Here is a 27,231-nt window from a genome sequence, read left to right on the forward strand (position 1 = left end):
ATCACAGAGGGTAGAACCTGATTCTGAATTCCTAGGCCCTGTTGGCCATTGTTGTGCCAGCCTTCTCTCTGTCAACCAGATGGTCTTAACTGTGTTCTGACTTCCCCACCCCACCCCCGCCACCATCTCCAATAAGTTGCACCTCGCAGGTATTCAATAAATATGCCCCAAATGGAGAGGTTAGCTGAGCAAGAGCGAGCAATATACCACCTCTTGGCATTACTTTTATGTGGCATCAGTATTCAGGAGGGGTTTAGGAGACACAGAACAGGGTTGACTTGTTTAAAACCTCTTTGTTTGTATATATGTCTCTCCCACAGAGTCCTGCTGAAAATAAACATAGCCTGTCCTGTGTGTCTCTACCACAGGAGGGGCATACAGCACGGATTAGAACTGTCTTCTCTGGGGGAGCTTTTCCAAAGGACGCTATCTATTTACTCAGCAAATATTTACTGAGCAAGATGGGAGGAGGAAGGACATTCCAGGGAGAGAGAACAGCTTGAACAAAGCTAAAGAGAGGGGAAACCAAGCATGGGGTCCAGTGAGTACTGAAATTCAGAAGGGAACATTTGAAAGGTAGGAAGGAACAGATCAAGAGCCTTGAATGTTTGGCACAGGAGTTTGGGCTTATTTCAACAGGCAGGAGGGAGTCAAAGAAAGATTCTGAGCAAGGTGAATGTAATCAAAACTGTTCATTAGGAAAATTAATTTTATGAAGAATAATCATACAGAGCAGCCAGTAGTGACTGAGTACTTACTATGCGCCCCGCACCATGCCAAGCCCTTTATACACATTGTCTCATTCAATAAAAGTAACAGATAATGCATTTAAGACTTAGTGCCTGGGTCCTAGTTTTCCAATCTCCACAATCACCCTGTGAGTCGAATATTATTATTAATTTTACAGAGAATGCCTGAGGTGCAAAGAGGTTAAGTAAATGATGTTCAAGATCGAAGTGTTAAGTGGCAGTGGTGCCTTGGTGGTACAGTCAGTTGAGCGTCCAACTCTTGGTTTCAGCTTAGGTCATGATTTCAGGGCCATGAGATGGAGCCCCACATCCGGGCTCTGCACCAAGTCGGCTTGAGATTCTCTTCTCTCCCTCTTCCTCTGCCCCTCTCCATTGTGCCTCTCTCATGCACATGCTCTCTCTTTGTCTCTCTCAAATAAATAAATAAACCTTAAAAAAAAAAGTGTTAAATGGCAGAGCCAGGGTTTAAACTCAGGTTGGTCTAAAGTGGACTCTTAAGGGAGGGAGATGTTAGGAAGTAATTGAAAAATCCTGACAAGTGGTGATGAACTAGAAGAGGGGCAGGAGGGAAGGAAAAGAGAAACAGATGTACAACTGAATTCCAGATACATAACAGATACGACATAGCAATTGAGTGACAGAGTGGCCAAAGATGGCCCAAGGTTTGGAGTACGGGTGACCAAGGGAAAGGTAGCACTATAATGAAAGTGAAGAACAGAGGAGGTAAAGTAAGTTAAAGAAATTCAAACTATGTTGAGTTTGATGTATTGATGGCAATATCACATAGAGATTTTTTTGCAAGCATTTGGAATACTCACCTTATCCCTTACACTTCGTTCCTCATTTATAATGTCTCATTCTTAAATGTCTCATTCATTTCTTTTTTAACTGTTATTTTCTGAAAAATAAAAAAAAGTATGGTGATAAAATATACCTAACATAAAAGTTACTTTGAACCATGTTCAGAGTCTTGTTTTTTAAGTTAATGTAAGTTGGCTTTGGGCTTCCACTCCGTATGGGAGGAGCTTGGAAGTCATCACTCCATCCAACCAAGTAAAAAGCTGAACAAAGTGAAAAATCAGCTCTTTTTAGATCCATCAGAAAAGTGAGGTCACAGAGCAAACTGCCGCCCTCCAGAATGGAGAGACAGACAGGTAGACACAAAGAATCACTACTTTGTGGAGCAGAAACCTCTGTGGGACTCAGTCCAGGGGGAGGAAACCCGAAGCTGTAGCTGACAAGTTGCTGGAGGCTCAGTGTGGACAAGTCTGAGAGTTTAAAATTCCAGGGGGGTAATCATGGGGGATGCCCATGCTTTGAGGAGTTTTAGCTCTAGAAACCATATCAGCCATAACCTCATCAGGTTATTGCTGAGAATAGCAGAGAAAAATCCCCTTGTGTCTCCTTCTGGCAGAAGGGGAAAAGTGACCATTTTGAATTATGCCAGAGCATTCCATTCTGCTTAACAAAGGCCTGCTCCCAAGAGAAACTCTTTTACCAGAGCCTAACCTATTGGGGCTTTCCCAGAGGTTAATCCTTAACTGGAGGAAAAGAAGTACCCAACTCCAGCCCCCTATTCCACCTAAAGGGAGAAAGAATTGAGAAGCCTGGGATCCCTGGGTGGCGCAATGGTTTAGTGCCTGCCTTTGGCCCAGGGTGCGATCCTGGAGACCCGGGATCAAATCCCACGTCAGGTTCCTGGTGCATGGAGCCTGCTTCTCCCTCTCCCTGTGTCTCTGCCTCTCTCTCTCTCTCTCTGTGTGACTATCATTAAAAAAAAAAAAAAAAAAGTCTTTAAGAATTGAGAAGCCTATGTGAAGTTCACAGCCCTGGAGAAAGTTTCACTAAAAGACACAGGAGTACAGCCTCAATCAAAGCATCAGGCTACAGAGTGCTCCTTCTCTCCCCACACCTGACCACCACACCATTAAAGGCCTATTTTCCAGAGTTCCTTTTACTCAGTACATCATGTCAGACTTTCAACAACCAAAAAAACTTTGCAAGGCACGCTAAAAGGGAAAAAAAAAAAATCAGTTTGAAGAGGCAAAGCAAGCATCAGAACCAGATTCAGATATGGCAAGGGTGTTGTATTCTCAGCTTGGGAATTTAAAACAACTACAATTAATATGCTAATGGCTCCAATGGAAAAAGTAGACAACGTGCAAGAACAGATGGGTAATGTAAACAGAGAGACGGAAGATCTTAAAAAAAAATCAAAAAGAAATGCTAGAGATTAAAAAAAAAACACAACAACACAGTAACAGAAATAAAGAATGCCTTTGATGGGCTCATTAGTAGACTGGAGACAGCTGAGGGAAGAATCTCTGAGCTTGAGGATATGTCAATAGAAATTTCCAAAGCTAAAAATCAAAGGGAAAAAAGACTGAAAAAACTACAGAAGGGGTAACATTTATATAATGGGACTACCACAGGATGAAAAAGAGAAAGAACAGAAGAAATATTTGAAGCTGGGATCCCTGGGTGGCTCAGCAGTTTAGCGCCTGCCTTCAGCCGAGGGCGTGATCCTGGAGTTCCGGGATCGAGTCCCACGTCGGGCTCCCTGCATGGAGCCTGCTTCTCCCTCTGCCTGTGTCTCTGCCTCTCTCTCTGTGTGTCTCATGAATAAATAAATAAATAAAATCTTAAAAAAAAAAAAGGAAATATAATTTACAGACTAAGAAAATGGAATCATATAAAATACTCGATTAAAACTTCGAAAGCCAGAAAAAGAGTGGAAGACAAAAACTGGAACAAAGACCAAGGGTAATGAATGGAGAATGGCAACAAATATGGTAGACACTAAAACAACTATAGCCATAATCACTTTAAATGTCCATAATCTATCATGCCAATTGAAAGACATTTCAGAATGGATCAAAAAACAAGACCCAATTAAATGCTGTCTATAAGAAACCCATTTTAAACATCATGTAGATAATGTATACAAATAAATATGATTAAAAGCAAAGGGATGGAGAAAGATATACCATGCCAATACACCAAAAGAGAGTGAGAGTAGCTTCTTTCACTCAGCATAATACCTTTGACGGTCATCAAAGTTGATATATGTATCAATAGTTTATTCCTTTTTAGTCCATTGTATAGATGAACCACCGTTTTTTTAAATCCATTTATTCCATTAATATATTTGGATTATTTCGGGTTTTGGCAATCATGAATAGTGCTGCTACAAATATTCCTGTACAGGTTTTTGTGAAAACATAAATTGTCATTTCTCTAGAGTAACCACCCATGAGCACAAGTGGTGGGTCATATGGTAATTTGTGTTTCATTTTATAATAATTTATCCATTTGTTTGTAGTGTGATTGTACCCTTTACATTCTGACCAGCAATGAATTGGAACCATGTTACCAATGTATGACAGCATTCTCATCAGCACTTGGTATTGTCAGGGGTTTTATTTTAGCCATTCCAACATATGTTATGCTCTCCCATTTTTTAAAAAAGATTTTATTTATTTATTCATGAGAGACACAGAGAGAGGCAGAGACATAGACAGAGGGAGAAGCAGGCTCCCCACGGGGAGCCTGCTATGGGACTCCATCCTAGGACCCCAGGATCACACCCTGAGCCAAAGGCAGATGCTCAACTGCTGAGCCATGCAGGCATCCCGGTGTTGTGTTATCTCATTGAAGTTTTAATAACTATTTTCCTAATGGCTAATGATGTTGGACATCCTTTCATGTACTTACTTGTTTTATCTTCTTTAGTAAAATATTTAAGTCTTTTACTCATTCTTGATTAAATTGTTTGCATTCTCACTATCAAGTTTTTAGAGTTCTTTGCATATTTTTGCTACAAATCCTTTGTTGGACATAATGATGTATAGATATTTTCTCCCAGTCTGTGGCTTGTCATTTCATTCTTCTTGTTTCATTTATTACCAAAGTTTTTAATTTTTTTACAGATTTTATTTATTTATTTGAGAGAGAGAGAGAGAGTGAGCCCATAAATGGGGAGAGGAACAGAGGGAGAAGGAGAAGCAGACTCCCTGCTGAGCAGAGAGCCTGACTAGAGGCTTAATCCCATGACCCTCGCCAAAAGCAGACACTCAACCAGATGAGCCACCCAGGTGCCCCTAAGCATCCATCTTGAATTCATTTTTGTACATGGTGTGTGTGAAGTTTGTTTTTCTTCTTAGGGATGTCCAACTGTTTTAGCACAATTTGTTGATAAAAACTGTCCTTTTCTCCCTTGGATTGCCTTTGCATCTTAGTGAGATATCAATTAGCAATATTGGTGTGTCTTTTTCCAGATTCTCTATCCTGTTTCACTGATGTATGTGTCTCTCCTGTTGCTAGTACACTGTTTTGGTTACTAGCTTTGTAGTAAGTTTCAAATCAGGGAGCGTGATTCTCCCAGCTTTGTTCATTTGCAAAATTATTTTAGCTCTTCTAGTTCCTTTGCCTTTCTGTAGAAATCTTATTTTATTTTTTAAAGATTTTATTTATTTGACAGAGAGAGAAAGAGAGAGAGAGAGAATGAGGGAGCACAGGGAGGGGGAGCTGCAGAGGGAGAGGGAGGAACAGACTCCCTGCTGAGCAGGGAGCAGGACTCAGGCTGATCCCAGGATGTTGGGATCATGATCTGAGTCTAAGGCAGATGCTTAACCAACTGAGCCACCCAGGTGCTCCTCTGTATAAATTTTAGAATCAGCATGTGTATATCCACCAGAAAGCTGCTGAGGTTTTGATAGGAATTGAGTTAAATTTATCAAGTTAGAGAGAATCAAATATATTTAAACATGGCATGACTTTCTATTTTTTAGACCCTCTTTGATTTCTCTCATCAGTCTTTCATACTTTTAAGCATATAGATCCTGTATGTGTTTTAGGAGATTTGTATCTAAGTATTTGATTTTCTTAGCTATTGCAAGTCGATATCGGTTTTTTTACGTTTTGGTTTCCAATTTTTATTGCTAGTATATAGATATAGGATTGATTTTTAATGTGTTGATCTTAAGTTTTGCAATCTTGCTAAACTCAGTGCTAGATGATGTTTTGCATGTGTACATGAATTTTTTGGGAGTATCTCTGAACAGAGACATTTTTTTTTATAAAGAGAAACCATTTTATTCTCTTTCTTTTTTTTTTATGATAGTCACACAGAGAGGGAGAGAGACAGGCAGAGACACAGGCAGAGGGAGAAGCAGGCTCCATGCACCAGGAGCCCGATGTGGGATTCGATTCCGGGTCTCCAGGATCACGCCCTGGGCCAAAGGCAGGCGCTAAACCACTGCGCCACCCAGGGATCCCTGACTTTTATTTCTTTATTCTAAAACCATAAATAGATGTGAATTTTGTCAGGTGCTTTTTATGCATCAATTGCTATAATAATCATGTGGGTTTTTTTTTTTCATGAAATGGTAAATGTGGGAATTATATTGATTGGTTTTCAAATAATGAACAATCCCTGCATTCCTTGGATAAATCCCATTTGGGCATGGTATATTTTTTTTACTATATTGTTGGATTTGATTTTCTAATATTCTGATGAGGATTTGAGTCTATGTTCATGTGAATTTGTTTTTTGTTTTTGTTTTTTTTTTAATTTTTTTTTATTTATTTATGATAGTCACAGAGAGAGAGAGAGAGGCAGAGACACAGGCAGAGGGAGAAGCAGGCTCCATGCACTGGGAGCCTGATGTGGGATTCGATCCCGGGTCTCCAGGATCACGCCCTGGGCCAAAGGCAGGCGCCAAACCGCTGCGCCACCCAGGGATCCCTGAATTTGTTTTTTATTTTCTTTTCTTGCGATGTCTTTTTTCTGGTTTGGGTATAATGCTATTCTAATAATGGACCAATCCTTTATTTTAAAAAGGATAAAACCTGAGAAATGACAAGGATTCTGCAAACATTCCAGAGAAGACAATTACTGGATTCTGAATCAGTACCATTTGCTGTGCTGTGTGAATTGGATATAATTTCTTTTATGTTTTGCTCCTGAATTCAAAATACAGATGGTAGTCATGTTATCTTCAGGGATAAGTGACTTCTGTAATCTTAATATCTCATTGCCAATTATTAAAGCTAGTTTTCCCTGCTGACATATTTTTAGTGATTGATGTAACAGATGTTTATATCTTTTTACAGCTGCACTACCAACCTGATCTCTTTTTCCCTTCTCTTTTGCAGTCAGACCTGGAACTGTACAAAATCTACTAGCCAGGTAAGCCCCGGTAAGCTCAGGTAAGCTCTGTAAAATTTATAACCACAGACAGTCCCTGACTCTATGATTTGACTGACTTACAACCTTTCAACTTTACGGTGATGCAAAAGCAATATTCAGTAGAAACTGTACTTTGAATTTTTATCTTTTCTAGGGCTAGCTAGAGACCTTACAATCTTCTCTCATGGTGCTGGGCACTAGCAGCCAGCCACAGCTCCTGGTCAGCCACGTGATCATGAAGGGTAAACAAGCCTTACACTTAAAACCATTCTGTGTCCATACAGCTATTCTTTTTCTCACTTTCAGTACGTTATTCACTAAATTACAAGAGATATTTGACACTTTGCTATAAAATAGGCTTATGTTAGATGATTGTGTCCAACTCTAGGTAATGTAAGTGTTCCAAGCATGTTTAAGGTAGGCTTGCCTAAGCTATGACATTCAGTGGTTTAGGTGTATTAAATGCATTTTCAACTTAGGTATTTTTGACTTATTATGGGTTTATTGAGACACGACCCCATCATTAGTGGAAGATGATCTATACATTGATTTCCTGAGGGCTTAGGGAGTTTCTGCTTCCTTCTCTCCAGAAAGATACAATAGTTCAGATAACCCCAGGCCTGGTAGCATGCATTTAGCTGAATATATTGCCCATCTAAGGGCTCATGATCACTGAGGTGAAGACCGGCCAGGTCATCAACATGAAAGTAGGTAAAGGGGCAACTTTCCACCATGCAGCCCCTCTCCAAGTGATGAAAGGAATAGATGAGAAGTCAGCTATTCATTTGTTTTAATTTTTTTAAAAACCACAATTCTTAATTTTTTCCTATTAAGTTGATAGTCTTAATGTGGATGGATATCTATGAAATAGTGTGGAAAATCAAATAAAAAACATAATAAAATAGTTGAGAAGATTCAGGCAGTGCTTTTTAAAAAAGATTTATTTATTTATTTGACAGAGAGAGAGTGAGCACAAGCTGAGGGAGCAGCAAGAAGAGGGAGAGGGAGAAGCAGGCTCCTCTCTGAGCAAGGAGCCCGATGCAGGGCTTGATCCCAGGACCCTGGAATCCTGACCTGAGCTGAAGGCAGACACCCAACCGACTGAGTCACCCGGGTGCCACCAGGTAGTGCTTTTTCTATACCAGGCATGGCTCTTGGCTCTAACCCTTTTACATATATGAGCTCATTTAGTTGTGACAAAACCACCAACAAGGTAGTAGGTATCATTATAATCTCAACTTTACTAGGTAGCTGTCACAAGAGGGGTTATAGAATAATATGAATAGCTTTTTAATGCAATAAAAAAGCCCACCTATGAAAATACAACAAATACAAAGCCCGGAGTGCTTGCATGCATAGGGAAAGAAGATTTTCATTTTTGTTGCACATTCATCTGTTTGCTTAGATTTCTTTTTACGAGTATACATTACTTTTATCATTTAAACTTACATGTTTAAAAATAAATAAATAAATAAATAAACTTACATGTTTAAGGGTGCCTGGATGGTTAAGCGTGTTAGGTGGCTGCCTTCGGCTCAGGTCATGATCCCAGCCCCACATCTGGCTCCTTACTCAGCAGGGAGTCTGCTTCTCTCTCTGCCCCTCACTCTGCTCATGCTCTCTCTCTCTCAAATAAATAAATAAAATCTTTTAAAAAACAAAATTATGTTTTTATTCAAATTGCTCATTTATTGCACTTATTGTCAAGTTTTTAGAAAATGAGATCACATAGGAATGAGAAAACAGGAATGACCTATAATCTTGCCTCAGAGAGGAAATAGCATTTTGGTGTTTATCTTTTCAGTTATCTTTTTCTTTGTATAAATACATGATTTGACATTCATCCAAACATTGGTTTGCACTTGAGAGATGATAGAAAATATATATCGGCCACTGCCCCCAGACCCCATCCCTGGCTCCTAAAACCCTTGTAATTTCCCATATGATGAGAGCCCTAGGAGCCACTGTCATTCTAGTAAAGTGACTACTGGTGAGCTCCTCCTCCTGGGTAGGGGCGGGTGCCTAGAAAGAGCAAGCCATGATTGGAAGCTCAGAATTTTCAAGCTCTTCGAGAAAGTATGGCTGAAAGTAGAGCTAATGATCGATCATACTCCTGTGGTAAAAAGTTCATCAATTCCCACAAGTACGGACTCAGAAAGCTTTCAGGTTGATGAACACATGAAGATGGCAGGGAGAACGGCCCTCGGAGAAAGCATGGAAGAGTTCCATGTGCCTTCCCACATACCTCGCCCTGGGCATCTCTTCCATCTGGGTGTTCCTTTTATAAGAAACTGGCAAATACAAGTCAGTGTTTCTCTGAGTTCTGTGAACAGCTCAAACCCAAGGAGGGGTCATTGGAATCTCTGGTCCACAGCTGCCTGGTCAGAAGCACAAGTGACAGCCTAAGCATGCAGCTGGCATCTGAAGTGGGGCTGGGGGCGGTGGGGGTTTCAGTGTTGTGGGGCTGAGCCCTTAACATGTGGGATTTGACGCTGTCTCCTGGTAGATGGTGGTGGGATTGGGTTGAACTGTGGGAACCCGGCTGGTGTGGCAAGGAGTCATTTATTGTGGTGAAAAACCTCTACACATTTGGTGACCAGAAACAAAATATTCTGTGTAAAAGTAGAGAAGACACTCAGGAGAGACACACAGTGGGCAGGAGCTGGGTTTTCACCATTCATGGGTGGAAAACTGAGTCTCTCTCCACCTACAACACCGTAATGTTGTTTTAAAAGCTGCCATTTTCAGCTAGCAATTTTATCATGAGCATCTTTCCAAGTCATTAAGCATTCTTGCATGATATGGCCTTGACCATATTTTTGGTACCCTAATGCTGTACTTTTCTTTTGCTGTTGGAAGTAGGAAGGGGTGATTAATTGGACATTTAATGTGATGGGATAATGTGATTGAGAAATAAGCTATATGTGGTTTTCTCGGCCATAGACTCTTCAGGAAAGAATGTGAAGTATTTTCCCCACATCCTCCCAGAAGGGTGGCCAGAGCTTCCAGTCCTGAAGGTCAAGGGGAAAGGAGATGGTTTTCCAATGGGGGAGCAGAAGCCTTACCTGTGGGACAGTGACTTCCAGTACCTGAGAAGAAGGTGCGAGATCGCAGGTGTCCACAAGTAGAAGTTGTCCAGCTGGAACACATAGTCCCTGACCCCGCACCCTTCAGGTGGTGAAACCTGGTGTGGGATGGCTATGAGGAGGAAGCAGTATTCACAGACAGGAAGGACCAGCATTCAGCATGTATACAAGAAGCAGATGTAACTGTCACTATTTCCACTGGATAAGGACCAGCTGCCCTGTTTTACAAGATCAAAACTTTCGTTTGCTTGTTTGGGGATTTTTGTTTGGGGGTTTTTTGGTTTTGTTTTTAATCCAATGGACCAGGGGATGAGGACCTAATAATGATTTTAAACTTCTCACCAACTGTGGATGGGCCTTGGGATCAGATTGAAATAAACCTGGCAAAATAAAAAATATTGGCATTTCTTCCCCATCAAGTGTCACAGACCTATTCATTCCTCACTTATGCACCACAATATGAGAGACATTTGTGTGGCTAAATCTTCGTTCATCCTTGATCACTGGCTGTTCATTTCAAACATCTCTTGGCCTGGTAAGCAGTGGCAAAGTCTGCTTGGCCGGTCAGCTCCACGGATTAAGCTCTTTGGATTAAGAGACCAGAACTGGACAGGAGTAGGGGACCCTGGTTCCAGTCCTCTCTCTGTCATACTGTGCTTTCTAACTCCGAGCAAGTTCTTTTACCTCCCTGTGCCTCCATTTTCCAGTCTGTAAAGTTCTGTGGACCTATAAGTCCTTGCCTCTTGGAGTCCTCAGCCTGTAGAAGTCAAGACAACTCACCAGTAAACTAAATGACCTATCCATGGAAACCATAAGCAGCTCAGTGTTCTCCCATGTGCTCCAGTCAAACTAGATTATGGGCTGTGTTCCAGAACATACTCTGAGTTTTATCCCTCCAGAGTTTTGCTCTTGCTGTTCCTCTAGAATGAGTGGCCATCCCTCCTGCCTGTGGAAAGGAAATCCGAGGGGCCCTTTTAAATTCAACAAGAAGGACTCTCCAGGAGGCCGCCCCCAAAGAAAGCCTCTTTCTTTCCTCTTCCTCTGGCCTCTTCTGCCTGTGACTACAGTCATCAGGGTACATTTGCAAGCTCCCTGAGGGCAGGGGCTGGGCCTCACTCCTCTCTGTGTCCCCCACAGGCCCCAGCCCAGGATGCTGCGAGTTAGGTACAGCCAAATGTTGTGGAACTAAAATTGGGACCTGCGCCTAGGCTTGGCTCAAGTTTCAGACTATTTCAGGCCCTGGAATGGGTGGGGCAATGAAAGGAGTGCTGGGGCAGCGAGATAAAAGGGCTGAGCGGGAATGTGGCCTGGGCTTCACTGCCTGGAAGGCCCTCTCTGCCTCCCTCCTCTCCCCACCACCCAAGCGGGAACAGGGAAACATTGTGTACTAGGGACTCTTCCATCAGGGCCCCATGGGTCCCTTAGAACCCTAGCCCCACCTACCCCTTTCCTGGGTCCCTGGGGCGGGGGGGGGGGGGGGGGGGGTCGAAGGCCCAAGCAGGTCTGCAGAAAATGGTTGGAAGGGCTGTGGAGACAGGTTACTGTCCAAGCTCCTGGTCTCCACTTGGGCCTCACTGTTGCTCTTGGTCTAAAATGTGGTGTTGACCCTTTGTCCGGGCTCTGTTTGGAGTGTGGAAGTGGCATGAGCTCATGTGAGAGGCCGAGGAGCCTTTCCTCACTGCTGCAGAATGGGACAAATGCTGAGGGTGGGGATGAGGGAGGTTAACTCTTTTCCTGGGGAAGAGTCCAGGCTCACAAAGCCTAAGGTGGAGCCCTCGGCCCTCAGAAGGCCGCCTGAGCAGAACTTCTGGGCATCACAGAGCAGAAGAGAGGCTGGCGAGATCACACAGAAGGCTGTGAGGGGCAGCGCTGGGAATCTAGGTCGGCTCTAGGAAGGCCTGGGAGGCTGAAATGGTTAAGGGTTTGTTGAAAAACAGGGAGAGTCCCTCCTCCAGGGGCCCAGCTGGCTGCAAAGCCAGGAGCAGAGGCTCCAAGGGTGATGCAATGGGGCCCGCCCTGCACATCAGAGAGGGTGAGGAAGGCGGGCTCCCACCCAGCAGCAGCCTCCAAAGAGACGGCTGACCACACTGCTCCCACTCCAACAAGCCAACGGCAGCGGGGCAGGGCCTTTGGGGCAAAAGGGGCAGGATCCGGGCCACCAGAGACTTAGGGAGCTGCAGCATCTGGCTCTCCCACTGCATCCAGCCCCAGTGCCCTTCCGGCCAAGGCAAATCCCTCTCTGAGCCCCCAACAGCAGATCTCATCAACCTGGCAAACCTCTTGTCTCTTCCAAATCTGAGACCACTTCCAGCGCTAGGGGCAGGTGGCTGGTGGCAGGTGGGGAGCCAGTGCCAAGTGAGAGGCGGAGCAGACAGGCAGTGCAGTCTCTGGTCCCAGCAAGCTGGCACTTCCGCCTCACCAGCCCACTCTCCATCGTCTTAGGACAGGATATATGCCAGGGAGACAGTATTCCAGAAACTTCTAAAAGACTCAGGACAAAGCCAAGGGTGGCTAAGTCGACGTGAACTCTGGAGTTGGATTGCCATCCTCCTCCCTGCCCTGGGGTCTGGCATGGTAAATGCAGTTCACTTCTCAAAAGGACTTTGCAAGGTGGGACACATGGAGCAAGCGAGGATGGAGGCCCCTCCATGGAAAGGTATGGGTGGATTTTGTGACAAAGTCCCACCATTGACTCTAAGCCCCATGAGGACAGGAACAATGTCTGGTTGACTGCAGGCTCCCTGGCATCTGGCACATACCCTGACACAAAGTGTGTGCTTAATAAATAACTGGCAAAGACCTGGGTGCAGGCTGATGCCCAAGGCCAGTTTCACAATTTCTGGAATCTGCTTTTTTGGTAAACTCCTTACCACTCTCTCTCTCTCTCTCTCTCTCTCTTACAGGAAAGTACACAAAGTAGCACAAAGAACCAGCAAAACAAAACAGATTCCTTGAACATTGAACATTGTTTACAATTACTGGATGCTTGCTCAGCCTTAACTTTTATGGGCTGCAGTTTTGGAAAATACAAATTGAAGAAAGATACATCAGGCTCTGTGGCCCAACACAGAAGATAGCACTGGAGGAAGTCTGGAGGGGCTGCTGGATACACAGTAGCCAGACCCCAGGCTGGGCCAGGGCAGTGGCAGTTGCTCATGGCTGGGACAAGGACACTTCAACACTTCTCAAGGAGGTAGGATCCCAACATAAACAAGTACTCAGCACCAGCACGGACAACCTTCCCCAAAATGAGCAGGTTGCTGCTGCTCCTCCTCTTTCTGAGAAGCGGTGCACAGTGAAAATTCCAAATTCTCGACAATTACACCTTTCCCTCCAGATTTTTAGCTAGAGTCACCTTTTGGTAACTTCCATTTGTACAATACTTGTTCAAAGCTCTTTTGTATTTATTATTTTATTATATTGGATCATCACAAGCCCCAGAGGGAGAGCTATCCTCCTGTTTTGCCTGAAGAAACAGAAGCCCAGAAAGGCCCAGGATTCCAGCAGCCAAAATGGTAAGAGTTAAGACTTGCGGGGCCACATGTCCTTCTACCGGGCTTCCCTCCACACCACGCAGCTCCCCGCTGTGAGTCAGCCAGCAAGAGTTCCAAGCATGGGGCCTCACATCCCCCGTGGTGGAAAGGTGACTTCCCCTAGTTCCTATTTACAGCCTGGACCATTGGCCCCACTATTTACATTTTTGCTCCTTCTCTCCGGCAGGACCCGGGTGCCGTGACCCAACCTTGTCTGTTTTGCTTGAAAGCCTATCCCACTCTGACTCCTACTCTGACACACTCTTTATTCAGATTGCACTAAGTTGGAAACCAGGGGCCAGCGCTGGGAGCGCGATGAAGCCAACTTTCATGGCAAGATGATGGAGCACTTGGGAAATGCTGGCAAGAACAAGCATGTAAGCAATCTCTGTATGTGGTAATATGTGTTTTCAAAATATTGTAATCTGATCAAAGCAGAACACAAGGTGACATGCACCTACTGATCACAGGTATGTAAAAGCAAGCTTCTTCTGCAAATGGCCAAGAAAGAGAAGTGAACTTTGAGGCAAAGAGATTTTTATCTTCACAGGTTTTCCTTTCCTATAATGCTCAAAACTATAATAAATAATAAACATGATCATAAGAAGCAGAGGAGAAGGCCCCCAGGGGACTTCCATCTTCCCGCAAAGGGCTAGAGTTACAAGGCGGGGAGAGGACATGGGGACGGAAGGAGCTGAGTGGGAGGCAGGAGCCAGGCATGCTTGCGGAGCCAGTGCCTGAGATGCAGAGGTGGAGCTAGGAGCCTTGCCTTGGGGAGCCCTTTGGGGCCCGGAGAGCAATCTGGGAGTCCTGCTCCAGAGCCCCCTTCCTATCAATTACAATGTCAATGGTGCCTCCCAGAGTTGTGCAACATGGAGGGCCCGGGACAGAAAGAAGATGGGAGGCAATCCACCCAATGCAGAGCCACTGACTGAGCCTTGCTTCCTTGCTTCTGTTGTCATCCAAGATCTCCTGCAATTTTTCTGCACCTTTCATTTCGGCGGTCTAAAGAGAGGAGAGGCTAGCCTACAGAAGGTGAAAGGCCTCCAGGAGGAAGCTCACCCTGGCTGGGAGCCAGCCTGGCAGGGAGCAAGCAGGTGTGAAAGGTGCCAACCCAGGATCCCCTGGGACTCCGGGACAGTTCACTCCACAGACAAATCAAGCTCAACATGCCTGAAGCTGACTCCTTATCTCAGCAGCCCCTCTGCCCAGCCTTGCTTCTCCTCCCAGGTTCCTCATCCTGGTGGATGTCAGCACCATCTACCCACAGCTTGCCAGGCAGTGCAGGATCTGGCTCCACCTTCAGCTCTCACTCTGTTCCACTTTGCCCTGTGTGCCCCACCTGCACCGAAACACCTACAGTGCCCGTAATACACCAAGTCATTTCATTGCCCTGCCTCTTCTCATGCTATCCTTTCTCTACCTTGTCAAGCTGTTTATCTTACGTCAAGAGTCAGCCCAAGGAGCAGCTGCCTCTACAAAGCTTTTCCTGCTCATCCCCACCGCCACTCCCCCATATCCCCACCATCTGTCCCCTGGTAGAGATCAGTACGTCTTTTTTTTTTTTTTTTTTTTTTTTTATTTATGATAGTCACAGAGAGAGAGAGAGAGAGAGGCAGAGACATAGGCAGAGGGAGAAGCAGGCTCCATGCACCGGGAGCCTGACGTGGGATTCGATCCGGGGTCTCCAGGATCGCGCCCTGGGCCAAAGGCAGGCGCCAAACCGCTGCGCCACCCAGGGATCCCAGATCAGTACGTCTTTTGTCTCTGTAACCCCAATATCTAGTGCTGCTCCTGGCACATCTTCAACATTTGACGCATATTTTGTGAATTTAAAAAGATGAATGAGGGGCGCCTGTATGGCTCAGTTAGCTAAGCATCTGCCTTTGGCTCAGGTCATGATCCCAGAATCCGAGGACCCAAGTCTCGTGTTGGGCTCCCTGCTCCATGGGGAGCCTGCTTCTCCTCCTCCCTCTGCCTGCTGCTCCCCCTGCTTGTGTTCTCTCCCTCTCTCTCTGTCAAATAAATAAATAAAATATTTTTTAAAAAATGAATGAATGAATGTGGAGAGTCAATTTTTGGGAAGACAGAAGAGTGGATTTCATTAACAAGACCAAGCCTATGGGTGATACCCCAGTGCCACCACATTTCTGGGGACAGCATCTCCTAATTCATTTCTACCCTCAGGCTACTCTTTTCTAGAGTAGGGTCCCTTCTGGTCCCTAGGCTCTTTGACACCTTCCCTCCGCACACACAGCAGGTGTACCTGGCCTTGGGGCTCTATTCTTCTCAAACGTTGGCTCCTGGTCATTGTTCTTATCTGTGTATGGATGGTGCCGTTCAGGAGAAAGAGCCCTGACTCACCTACCTGACTTAGCTCAAAGGTGCTGAGTCAGATAGGTGGGTAGGCAGGTTGAGCACAGGTCATTTCTTGATATCCATGAGAGGCAACCCCCCTACCTGGGCCAAGTGGGACCATCTAGGAGGGAGAGGGTGCAGCATGCAACAGTTCTCACCCATGTTCTGTCATCATACTCTCTGGCTGGGTGAGTTCTTCGGGCCCTGGTCCACACATGGTGGGAGCAATAGCAGCCAACCATGTCCTCTGCAGCAGGCTGATTTCCAGGAAGGCCCTGGGCCCTGGGCCCTGGCCCGACATGAACCACATAGGTCTGCTGCTTTTTCCAGGCAGGGAGTACTATCACTCCTGCCTTCCATTCTAAGAACCCAGTTCCCCTAGCTCAGCCTCCCCTGCCTCCCCTTGGGCCAGGCACTCAGGTAAGTGGAGTCAGACCTGCTGGTCTCCTTCCTGGTTCAAACTGCAAGGGTATTGTTTCATCTCAGACCGACTCTGCCTTGAGCATCCTCAGCAGCAGCAACGGCCAATTCCATGAGTGAGGTGTTAGGGAAAACCTCTTACTTTGATTCAGGAGGAGTCAGAGTGGTGAACCTCCCTCTCACGGAGTCTCACAGTCTGATTGCTAGGACCCATGGCAAAATTTGGGCTCAGAGAGACAAAGCCCTCAGACAATGGGAATTTTAAAAATCAAATCCAGAGGACAGACACATCTACTTTTTTGTGTGCTTTTTGTTTTTTGTTGTTTTTTCTTTTTTTTAATAAGCTAGCCTAAGTCACATGCTTTCCTATTCTAGGGATATGAAGTTTTTACTTCTGTTCCAACTGGCTCTGCCTCTGTTCTCTGAGCAAGCACCTCTGATCCTTGGACACTGACAACATTTGGGCAAACTCATGGGCTGCAAGCTACTTTAGGCTGTAGGTCCAAAGACTCCTGGGTGGGCAAGTATGGTTCCTGGCCCCAGCTGAGAGATAAAGAGGAAGGTACCAGTGTGGTACCCATGTGAATGAATCTGGTATTCTGGTCCCCCTGCTCTCTGTCCCTTCTGATACAGGAATACCCCTGAGAGGGAAGTTGGGGACCTTTGAGTGAATCCCAACAGCGAAGATGAGGATCTGCAGAAGCATGCACCCCATTGGCCATTTCCAAAGCCCAATTCAAACACGTGGCCCCATGGGGTGGGGCGGTTGGAACATGGGCTTCTCTGACTAAGATTTCCGGGGCCCCAAGAGGCATGTATTTCACACCCTCCCCAATCTTGAACACAAACCAGTGAAAAAAGATGTCATTTCAAGGCACAGCTCTTTTCTTCAAAGAGCTGAGCCTGTCAGAGACCTGGTGGGCTTCTGGATATAAAGAGGTGGGCTTGGTGGAGCCCTTGAGAAAAGGGCACTGGGAGGACCTGAATTACTCATCACAGTAGAGAGGAATCTGGCTTCCCAGAGTCAGTCAAGGAGGAGAGAGGGAGGTGGAAGGATGGGAAGGGAGTAACAGTGGGGGTAACTGAGTGATGGGTAGCAAGGAGGATACGTGATGGAATGAGCACTGCGTGTTATGTACAATTGATGAATCACTGAACACTGCCTCTGAACCTAATAATACACTATATGTTAATTAACTGAATTAAGATAAAATTAAATTTAAAAAGGGAGTAACAGGAGGAAGCCACATTAGACAGCAGTGGGCTCGCGGAGCTTAGTGCGGTGGTGTGGCCAGGGAGAAACCCCAGGTGACAGGGTAGCCAAAATCACTTCTCAGAACATTTCAGAAATGTGACTTTAAATTGTTTGCCGTGTGATGTAATCTCTCCCCTGTGGCCCACAAACCTTCATTAAAGTTCTGCTACATGTTACGGCATTATTTTTGCAGTTGTTTTGGAATAGGGGTGGGAGCTGAAAGCAGACAGGGCTGTGTTCCGTATCTGAATTGACAGCAGGAACTGAAAAATGGCCACACCAGCGGGAAGGTGAATAAGACCTCAGATGAGGCAGAAAACTAGAGCCAGGGGCGACCACGGAGATCTAGGTCCCCCCGTAAGTCACAGAACTCTTGGGGAGGGCCCTGGACTTTCCACAGGACACAGGACGTGGGCACTCAGCCAAGGCCGCTTACGCCTCAAAGGACTCGCTACCCGGGCTGACAGCAGGCTCCAGGTGGGGTCGCCCGGCCCTGGGACGAGCTGCGGCCACCGCCCCGCAGAGGAGCCACGCAAGGGCGCCCTGGCGGGCCGGACCCTCGCGGACCCCGCCGGCCCGACGACGTCCCCGGGCGGGCCTTCCCCGGCAGGCGGCTGGCGGCTGGCGGCTGGCGGCTCCCGCAAGGTCGTGGGAAGGCCGAGGGCTGCGGCGGGCCCCGCGGCGCGCGGGGGGAGGGGCGGCGGCTCGGCGGCTCTGCGGCTCGGCCCCCGCACTCCCTGGCGCGGCTGCAGAACGTGTCGCGGGGGGCTCCGGGCTCCCCAGCAGCCCGCCCTCGCCCCTCTCCGGCCGAGCGGGGACCCGCAGCCCCAACTGCCCCCGCTCAAGTCCCCAGGCCTCCTGGCCCGGAACCACGCGCCGCTCACAGGGCGGATGCCGCCACCTGGCGGCGGAAACGTCCCGCTTCACTCTGGGAACCTGCGGGGCAGGAGGAAGAAGGCGGGGCTTCTGCCGCCGGTCCGGCGTGGTGACGTCAGGACGGGACGCCGCGGCCCCGCCCCGCTCGGGCTGCCAGTACTTGACGTGGCGTCACCGCCCTCTACCCTTACTTTGCGTGCGTGTCGGCGTGCGGCGGAGGTGGCGGCGCGGGCGGGCCGGAGCTCGGCGCTGCAGCCCCGGGCGCTCCTGCCGCCGCCGTCGCTGAGCGGCCGGTGCCGACTGCCGAGCGGGCGAGACCCCGGCCGCCGCAGCGTAGGCACGGCCGCGGCTGGGCGCGGGCCGGCGGGAGGGGGCGGGCGCGCGTCGGAGGGCGCCGCGCGGGGACGAGGCGGGCGGCGGGCGGGCGCCGCGCGGGGACGAGGCGGGGGCGGCGGGGCCGCGCGGGCCGGGCCGGCCGGGGGATGTCGATGCCTGACGCGATGCCGCTGCCCGGGGTCGGGGAGGAGCTGAAGCAGGCCAAGGAGATTGAGGACGCCGAGAAGTACTCTTTCATGGCCACCGTCACCAAGGCGCCCAAGAAGGTGCGGGGGCCCCGGTGGCGGCGGGGGCCTGGGCCGGGGCCTCGCGCGGGGGGGCGAGCGGGCGCCGGCCGGGCTGCAGGCGGCGCGGGGCCTCGGGCGGGGGGGGGGGATGCGGGGGGCAGTGCCCCGGGCCGCCCCGAGCCGCAGAGGCCGCCGCTGGCCCCACTTTCCTTTGTCCCTCGGCCCTGCTCCTCCGGGATCTTTATGAAACCCGAAAGGGCCGGGCCTTCAATCTGCGGCTGACTTTTCCCGGATGAAGGGCCAGGCGGGGGCGGGGGGCCGACTCGGCGGACCTCGTGACCTGCCCCCGGGAAGGCGCCGTGCAGACCCCCAGGTGAGCGGGGTAAGGCTGGCGGGGCTGCTGTGGGCAGATGTTTGGGACCCGGGCCGGCTTACCCGGCAGCTGCGTGCTCAGCTTGGAGGCAAGAGGGAAAAGACCTGAAGCCAGCTGTTTCACGCAGGCGAAAGCAGCGAGGGCAGTGTGGACTTGAAAGTATGATTTTCACCTTCCAGGGTCATCCAGTTGCTTCGGCATATGTGAGATACTAACGTTTGGAGGTTGGTGACAGCAGGCACCGCCATGAATACAGGTTGATTGTAGTCATGTGAATAGATCCCTTAGGCATCCCTTGAGAAAGGAGCCCGGGTGGGTTGGAGGGTGGGTGGCAAGGAACGATTGCTCATTCTTGACTGCACTTAACTGAGGCAGAACAACTTTAGGCTATTGTGCTGCGAGTTGAGCTCAAAGGACACCCTTCTGATTCTCTTGTCGTGAAAGATTAAGTAACGACCTTTTAGTCTTACCTAGCTCTCTGGTGGAATTGGGGTCCCAAGTGCTTTGTGAGCATTGGCTGCCAACCACATCTTGACTTTCCACATACCTGGCACCCAGGGAACAGTGGACCCGAGAACCTTTGCAAAGAGGTGACCTTTCTGAACCAGTGAGGAGCTGGATAAATATTGCCCTCCTGTAAAGACAGTGTTTCGTTCGAGGCTGTCTCTGCCTGCAGTGTTTGATGGGATGCAGCGCTTGTGTAAGCTAAGTAAAGCGAGGTTTGCAGGAAGAGTTACGGTCCTTGAGGTTCCTGAGACCTGAATTCGTTAAGCTGTCATCCTGGGAGCGATGACTTTGTTTTTAAAGGAGGATAATCTACCACTCCAGAAATCAAATGAAGGATTGAAAAGACAGGTCGCTGTTGTGTGCTGTAGCTCCGCTTTCCCACAAAATTAAGAAACTTATCAATAGAATGCATTAAAAAGGTAGTAGAAGATCTTCTGATTCTGTGGTGTCTGATTTGAGTGCTCTCGGTTCAGCTGACTGCTTTGTTGGGACAGTACCTGTAATCTGCACTATTTGGAGACACAGCTTTTCTAAGAATGCTTAAGGATAATAACCTATGAGGAGTTAGGGAAAAGCCCTGGTATCCTAATTCCCTGAACTCTTCCTCTCCCCATTAGACTGTCCTCTTTGTCTAGTTGCTTCAGGTATTAAGCGCCTTTATTCTTATTTGCCTTAATTTTATCCCATGCTGTTGCAATTGCCAAGACAGTTTGTATTGTAGATTGTAAACTGAATAAAGGCAGGTAATCTTGTTCACCAGTGTATGTATCGTGCCTAGCTCTACATCTAGGATCTAGTAGATTATTTATTTATTTATTTATTTATTTATTTATTTATTTTAAATTTTTATTTATTTATGATAGTCACACAGAGAGAGAGGCAGAGACACAGGCAGAGGGAGAAGTAGGCTCCATGCACCAGGAGTCCTACGTGGGACTCGATCCCGGGTCTTCAGGATCGCGCTCTGGGCCAAAGGCAGGCGCCAAACCGCTGCGCCACCCAGGGATCCCTCTAGTAGATATTTAAATATTAATTGCCCTCCTGGCTAACTAGTAATTGAGATGTCCATAGGACAACCTACCAGGAATAAATATTCCTTCTCCCCTATTCTTCCTAGGAGGAATATTGTTATGTGTATTATTGTCAAACCAAATAAAGATGATTTTAAAGACTCATTCCGTTAGCTGAAATGAGCATCTTCTGCCAGGATTGTGGGAAGACTGTCATAAGTTTCCATTTGTTGGTCAGTGTACCTACCCCCTTGTTTCTCTCTAATCTTGCTCTTAGCTCTGTTGTTTAGTATTTGCATAGCACTTTGTATTAAAGTGATTTATGATGACTAATTACTTTTTTTCCCCAGTGATGGTAAAAGGCATTTATTTAATGAGTTGACTGAGGACTAGTCAAGGTCACATAGCCAGTTCTAGGTGACCTGTTTTTTCAGAACAAGTGAATTGGACATTATGACTTAAGTCACTTATGTACCTCTGCCATGTGTGGATAATGTGAGAAAGCATGAGAAAAGAGAAAAAATGTAGCTTGGCTTTACTGAATGGTGTAAAAGGGCTCTTCAAAAGGTGCCGTCCTTAACCTGCGAGGATTCCAGCTTGGCTCTAGACCAAGTAATCCTTAGATCACTCCAAGCCCTGAGGCCTCTCAGGAAGTGAGGTGCCAGTCAGGCTATAGGTTACTCTAGGGTGACCTTGATAGTCTTTAGATCAGATTCCAGTGTAACTGGTGAAATTTTATTCACTTCGGGGAAGAGTTCATGTCCATCAATTAAAAGCATAGGTTAAGGTTCTTCAGCCATAATCATAACTTAGTTTTGTATGCCCCAGGGTCTGCCACAGTACCGTGAAGTTAACAGGACTTGTTGGTTTGATTCAAGGCTTGATCTATCTGTCAAGAACTCAACTAAATGGGTACCACCTTAAGCAAATGAGGTTCAGTTTCCTCATCTACCAAATAAGTGCTTTTTATTTGGGACAGGTGGAGATAAGCGCTTGTGAGGAGCTAAGATTGCAAAAGTGGTTTTGAGGAAGTCTATTAGTATACTTTAACTCTCTCTTTTTAGTGAGTATTTGAGATGGCTTATAACACAAGACACATATAGGTAGAAAGTCAAAACTATAGAAGGAAAGGAAAAAATATTATTAACCCTGAGGACTAAAACAGTTGATGAGGCTGATCATCACGTGCAGCTCCAAGCTTACTAGGAGCCAGAGGATAAAGGGAATCATCACATTAGCAGACATAGGAGATAATACATACCATTTCCTTGGGAAGACAGCCTTGGCTGTCACAAAGTTCTAAAGGAAATTTTCATGGGACAGTATTAACAGCTATAGTATGAGTCCCATGGTGAGGCTTGTTCACAACTGTTACGTTGATTTCAGATTGTATTGCCAGGAAAATTTGGATGAGGAAAGGCGTCCCTTAGTTGTAAGGGAGTGTACATTGTGCCACAACTAAGGAGGATCTTTGTTTGATGTTGGCAGCTACCAGTTAACCCAAATAAGTCTGCTAGTTCCCCATAATCACTGGGTATTTATCCTTCTTTCTGCTACTTTGTGTTGCAAGGATGATAGCTGTCTTTGGGTCTTTGGAAATTGACATTGTATCAAGGTTTTGTTTTGATTTTTTCCTAAGCGTAAACCCATATCTTCAGCTTGTTGATGAAACTTCCCTAAGATAGACTTATTTCTCTGGTAGGCCTATCAGAGCATTTGCTATTGTCTGTACTTCTGAACATTTATTGGGGGGAGACTGGGACTGGACGGACTTTCCAGAGTGATACGTTAGGCATTGAACCACTAAGATCTCTGTAGACTTTTACCACCAGCACAGTAGAGGAAAAGGGAAGACACAAAACAACTACTTTTGCTTGTAAGATATTCTTTATTTGAATAAGGCATATCAAAAGCGTTTGCTAGGACTTAGGACACCAAGTAGAGCCCTAGTGAGTACTCTTTAGCTGCTAACCTGTTGGGTGAAAGAAATGCAGGATAGGATGCTCCTCTTCTCATCGGGGCTATGTTATGGCTGATTCTTGGTGCAGTTTTACAGAATTTGCACCAGTACTTCTTAGATACACCGAGAAAAGGTTTGATAGGTGGATATTTGCTATCTTCTCTACATCATAAGCATCTCTTGATTCTCTTTAGAGCAACTACTATTTTAGTATCAGTCTTCAAACAAGTCAGAGGCATAAGAAGGTCTTGTTTGGATTTCTCCACAGATAGTGATTATCTCTTTTTCTTATTTGATTTGTTTAATCAGACATTAGTTTCCATATTACTTTGTTCTAACTTACTTTAGATGATTTTCTTTTAACAGAGAGGAATCTGTTGGTTTCCTAGATCTCTTGCTGGCAAGATTACACTTATGTATCTTTTATCAGGAGGGTATCCATTTGGATCCAGTGTGTGTTACCTGGTGTATTCCTGTAAAGTTATTTATGAAGGTATTTTGATACATAGAATCGGGTAGCTTTCTAGTTGCCTATGACTCTTCATAAATATACTGCAGTCTCAAGTACTTATGATCTGTAAACAAGCACTTTAATGCCTTCTTGGGGCCTTTATTTAAAGGAACTGGCCTGGGGATCCCTGGGTGGCGCAGCGGTTTAGCGCCTGCCTTTGGCCCAGGGCGCAATCCTGGAGACCCGGGATCGAATCCCACGTCGGGCTCCCGGTGCATGGAGCCTGCTTCTCCCTCTGCCTATGTCTCTGCCTCTCTCTCTCTCTCTCTCTCTCTCTCTGTGACTATCATAAAAAAATAAAATAAAATAAAGGAACTGGCCTGTAAAGGAGAATCATTTCTACTTACCAGTTTCTCAAGTTTGGGAATTTGAACATTAAAATTTTATAAAGAAGGGCTACCTTTATTATACTGAGTAGAATAATTCCAAACACATTGTGTTGAGGTGGGTCAGAGCATCCTCATCAGATACGAAGAACAACACATTTGCATGGACCAGAGTTTATTCAGCCTGAAATCTAAGAATCCAAAGTGAAAACAGATTCACAAATTTTCCTTCTGACCTTTGTCAACGGTGTCAGTGTCCTGCATATGACAAGCAGTTAAAACTTCACATAGCGTTATGTTCACCTTTCTGTTACTCATTCAGGTAGTTCTCTTGCTATCCCACTGTTGCTTGGCTGTTATGTAAGGTCTCTTTAACTTCCCCCTTTTTGTTCCTAAAACCGAGGGAGAAGTACAATGTACGTTAAGCGCTTGATTTTTGGAATCAGGTTTACCTTCAGTCCCTACCATCTCATAACTGTGTGACTCTGGACAAGTGACTTAACCCCTGCAGCCTCCATTTTCTTGTCTATAAAATGAGGAATAATGGTAGTACTACAGGATTGTTGAGGGGATTAGCATTTAGTAAACTTACTAAATTTGCTTAACGCTTTGGTTCCTTTATAACCAGAGTGACCATATTTCTCATTTGCCTGGTACAGTTCTGCTTTAGACCTGTTATCCCAGCATGCTATTCAGTGACTGCTTCTGTAAACTCTGAATAGTACCATGGGTCATATGGAGTTTTGAAATAATCTTAAAGAGCCAAAACAAAGATGATTCTATTGGAATGCTTTTTCAACAGGGAAAAATTTTTCCTTGAGAAAAATGTTATTTTACATAGGGCTTGCACCTACTGAACACTGAATTATTTGATTTCTAAGAGGTACACAGACAACAGGAGAACTTAGAGCTTGTGATAGAAATGGGATGTGGTATACCACCTGACCCCCCCGTCCCCCCCCCTCCCGTCCCCCACATCACACAGGGCACCTGTAAAAGGTGGGCTCCTTACAGACACTGGGCAGGCTGAATCCAGGAGTTTGTTTCCTCAAACTGCAGTCATCTGGGAGTCTTCCCAAACTAGAATCCTTGAATTGCATGAAACAAGTCCAAAGACCCTTTGGAAGTGTGATTTTATCTTCTTACATAATCATCTTCAGATCACATCCCTGTGTACTCCCAGCTCCCTCCCTCAGGTACTGTTTCTCTTTGCTCTAAACAGCCTGCTCCTAATTACATTTAACTGATTTTCTGCTGCAGAAATGTGTGGCCTTTGCTCCGAAGCAATTGCAGAACTAGGGTGGAACACCTATGCTTTTGTTTATACTCTGACTGGTTTCATTTTTTTCCTATCTCTGTTCAGTTTCTCTAAAGGATTCAGCCCGGTGCCTTAATCTCAGACTGAGTATAATGATTGGTGCTACTTAGTAATGTACAGTGGGGCTTAATCATTTACTACCCAAACGGGCCACAAAGTATAATGAACTACTGGTAAAAGGTTGTACTCGGAATCCTGTGGTGGAGACGAGCAAAAGACTTTGAAGAAACACAAATGTGGGACTGGCCCAGCATGCTCCTGCTTTCTTGCCATGGAAGTCCCAGGGCCTCAGCTGACATGCCTCTGTGATTAACCTGTAGAGCTTAATGGGCTGAAAATGTTCTCCTTGACCAGCCCAAACCAGTTCACTGCTAAAATGGACACCTCGTACTCCGTTGTGTGCTTGATTGAGGCTTAAACAGGAGGGGCTTGGGACTGCTTACTGTTCCATGCTTCTCATCTTGGACCTGCCTCAGGCTTACTTAGTTCTTTACAATCTGAAGAACTGCCCAGCTAGAGTAAGCCCTGTTGTATGTTTTTCTCTTCTTTCTTGAAGAGTGTGTGTACAGTGCCATCAGTGGAATCCCACTGAGCATGCTGTGTGCTCGAAGTGCCACGGAAAATGCTATTGGAATAGAAAATGGTAACGGAAAATGCTAATATGCTGATCTGCAGTGGTGTACAGCTCTGTGAGCTAGATGGTGAATTGGTGACTGACGGAGTGAGGGTTAAAGGCCTGGAGGAGATGAGTGTAAACCATGTTTCATTTTTATCTCCCAAATGAAGCTGTCCATTACCACTGTTTGAGTAATGTCAGGATTTTGGAAGTTCTGTTTTTAAGAAGTGTTTCCAACTCTTATGGTACTTATTAAAGTGAACCTTTGGTGCACAAGTTTCCATGGGCATAATGGGAATTACTTTATTCCCTTTCTCCAGGACTAGCCAGTACTACTTGACCTCAAGTTAAAATTTTTGGACTGTGACTAGTTTTCATTATGATCTTAGGATCCTGAAATCAGAAAAGAGACCTATCAGAAAAATAACTAGGACAGTGGTTCTGCTCTGCCCTTTTTGACCACCTCTTTCCTCAAAGGTCTTAAGAAAGATTTATTTGGGTTCTCGTGATGATTAGCTTTATTTTGGAGATGTAGAAAAGAGCTCTCCACCTTGAATTTTCAAAGTGCACACCTCATCTCTGTTTCTAATTTTAGAAGAGAGGAGTAAGTAGACAAGTGTGTGTGGAAGGTAGAAAACTAAAATAGGTTTCTCTTTTGCCAGTTAGAGGGAGGCTCCTGAGATACTCGCTGGTTCTTAATCTTTTGAGTCACAGATCCCTTTAAAAATCTTATGAAAATTATAGTTCTTTGGGAAAATCCAGGAACACAAAAGCTTTCATATACTTTTCAGAGGACTTGTGGTACTTACTGAAACTCACCCGTGGATCCTGGGTGAAAAACTCTGATTTAGAAGAGGAGGTCTTTATGCCATAGTATCTCTTCCCTTTACAGATCCAGAAACTGCTGAGATTGTTTCCAGCTTGCTGTTTGTCCTTGAAACAAAGCTGAGGTTGTTGGTGTCCTCTGTCATCCCCCTCTGTGAGATGCTCCTCACCTTCCCAAGAGACTCATTATCAATGCCGTGAGGGTTCAACTCAGGAACTTAGGCATATGAAACCAGCATTTCAGTCGCTTCTGGGGGTTCTTGTACTATCTCATGCCCTCTGCCCTTCAAATGAACTGTGGGTGCCTCTAAAGCTTCAGAGCTGATTCCCAGGAGTGTTTAGGGAATTCACGGGCTACACTATCAAAACTAAACAAAATAACTTGTTCCCTTGTATCTCTCAAAAATAGATTTGATTTCAGTGTAGTACCTCTCAAAACTTTTCAGGACTGACTTGATATCTGAATCTTAATTTTCACTTGGTTTCTGTAGATCAGGCAGGCATATTGAGGGCAAGGACCACATCTCACACATACAGATAGTATACAGTGCTTGGTGTATAAGTACTGTCAATAATTGTTTATTGAGTAAAAATATTGGGAGATGGTTATCGCTAGGAGAAAGTGGGTTGGACTCACTTGGTTGCTTTGGCCCGCTGTCCTCTTCAGTCGGCGAACGTGGTTTTTCTGATTCAGATCCCTCTCATGTGGGTAATAATGGAAATACCAAGAACTGCAGGTGAGAAATTGAGAAGAA

The 27,231-nt window shown here is 46.0% G+C and overlaps 1 protein-coding gene and 1 long non-coding RNA gene across 4 annotated transcripts in view; both read left to right on the forward strand.

Moving 5' to 3' along the window:
* Positions 1-12,933: 12,933 nt before the first annotated feature.
* On the forward strand, positions 12,934-15,111 carry LOC144318083 (uncharacterized). The gene is made up of 3 exons (XR_013383937.1): positions 12,934-13,218; positions 13,461-13,540; positions 13,832-15,111. It is a non-coding gene; the product is annotated as an uncharacterized LOC144318083 (long non-coding RNA).
* A 3,779-nt stretch (positions 15,112-18,890) lies between these two features.
* AHCYL1 (adenosylhomocysteinase like 1) overlaps positions 18,891-27,231 on the forward strand; it is a 38,995-nt gene continuing 30,654 nt past the window's right edge. Inside the window, exon 1 of one of the 3 annotated variants that reach the window (XM_077905796.1) lies at positions 18,891-19,069. In XM_077905796.1, the coding sequence (XP_077761922.1) occupies positions 18,950-19,069 (120 nt within the window). In that variant the 5' untranslated portion in view covers positions 18,891-18,949. Of the gene's footprint in view, positions 19,070-19,242; positions 19,404-27,231 lie in introns of those variants that run through there. The other 2 variants (XM_077905798.1, XM_077905797.1) reach the window with 2 other exon arrangements.

The sequence above is a fragment of the Canis aureus genome, chromosome 8 (genome assembly GCF_053574225.1).
Source record: "Canis aureus isolate CA01 chromosome 8, VMU_Caureus_v.1.0, whole genome shotgun sequence".
Taxonomy (NCBI): Eukaryota; Metazoa; Chordata; class Mammalia; order Carnivora; family Canidae; genus Canis; species Canis aureus.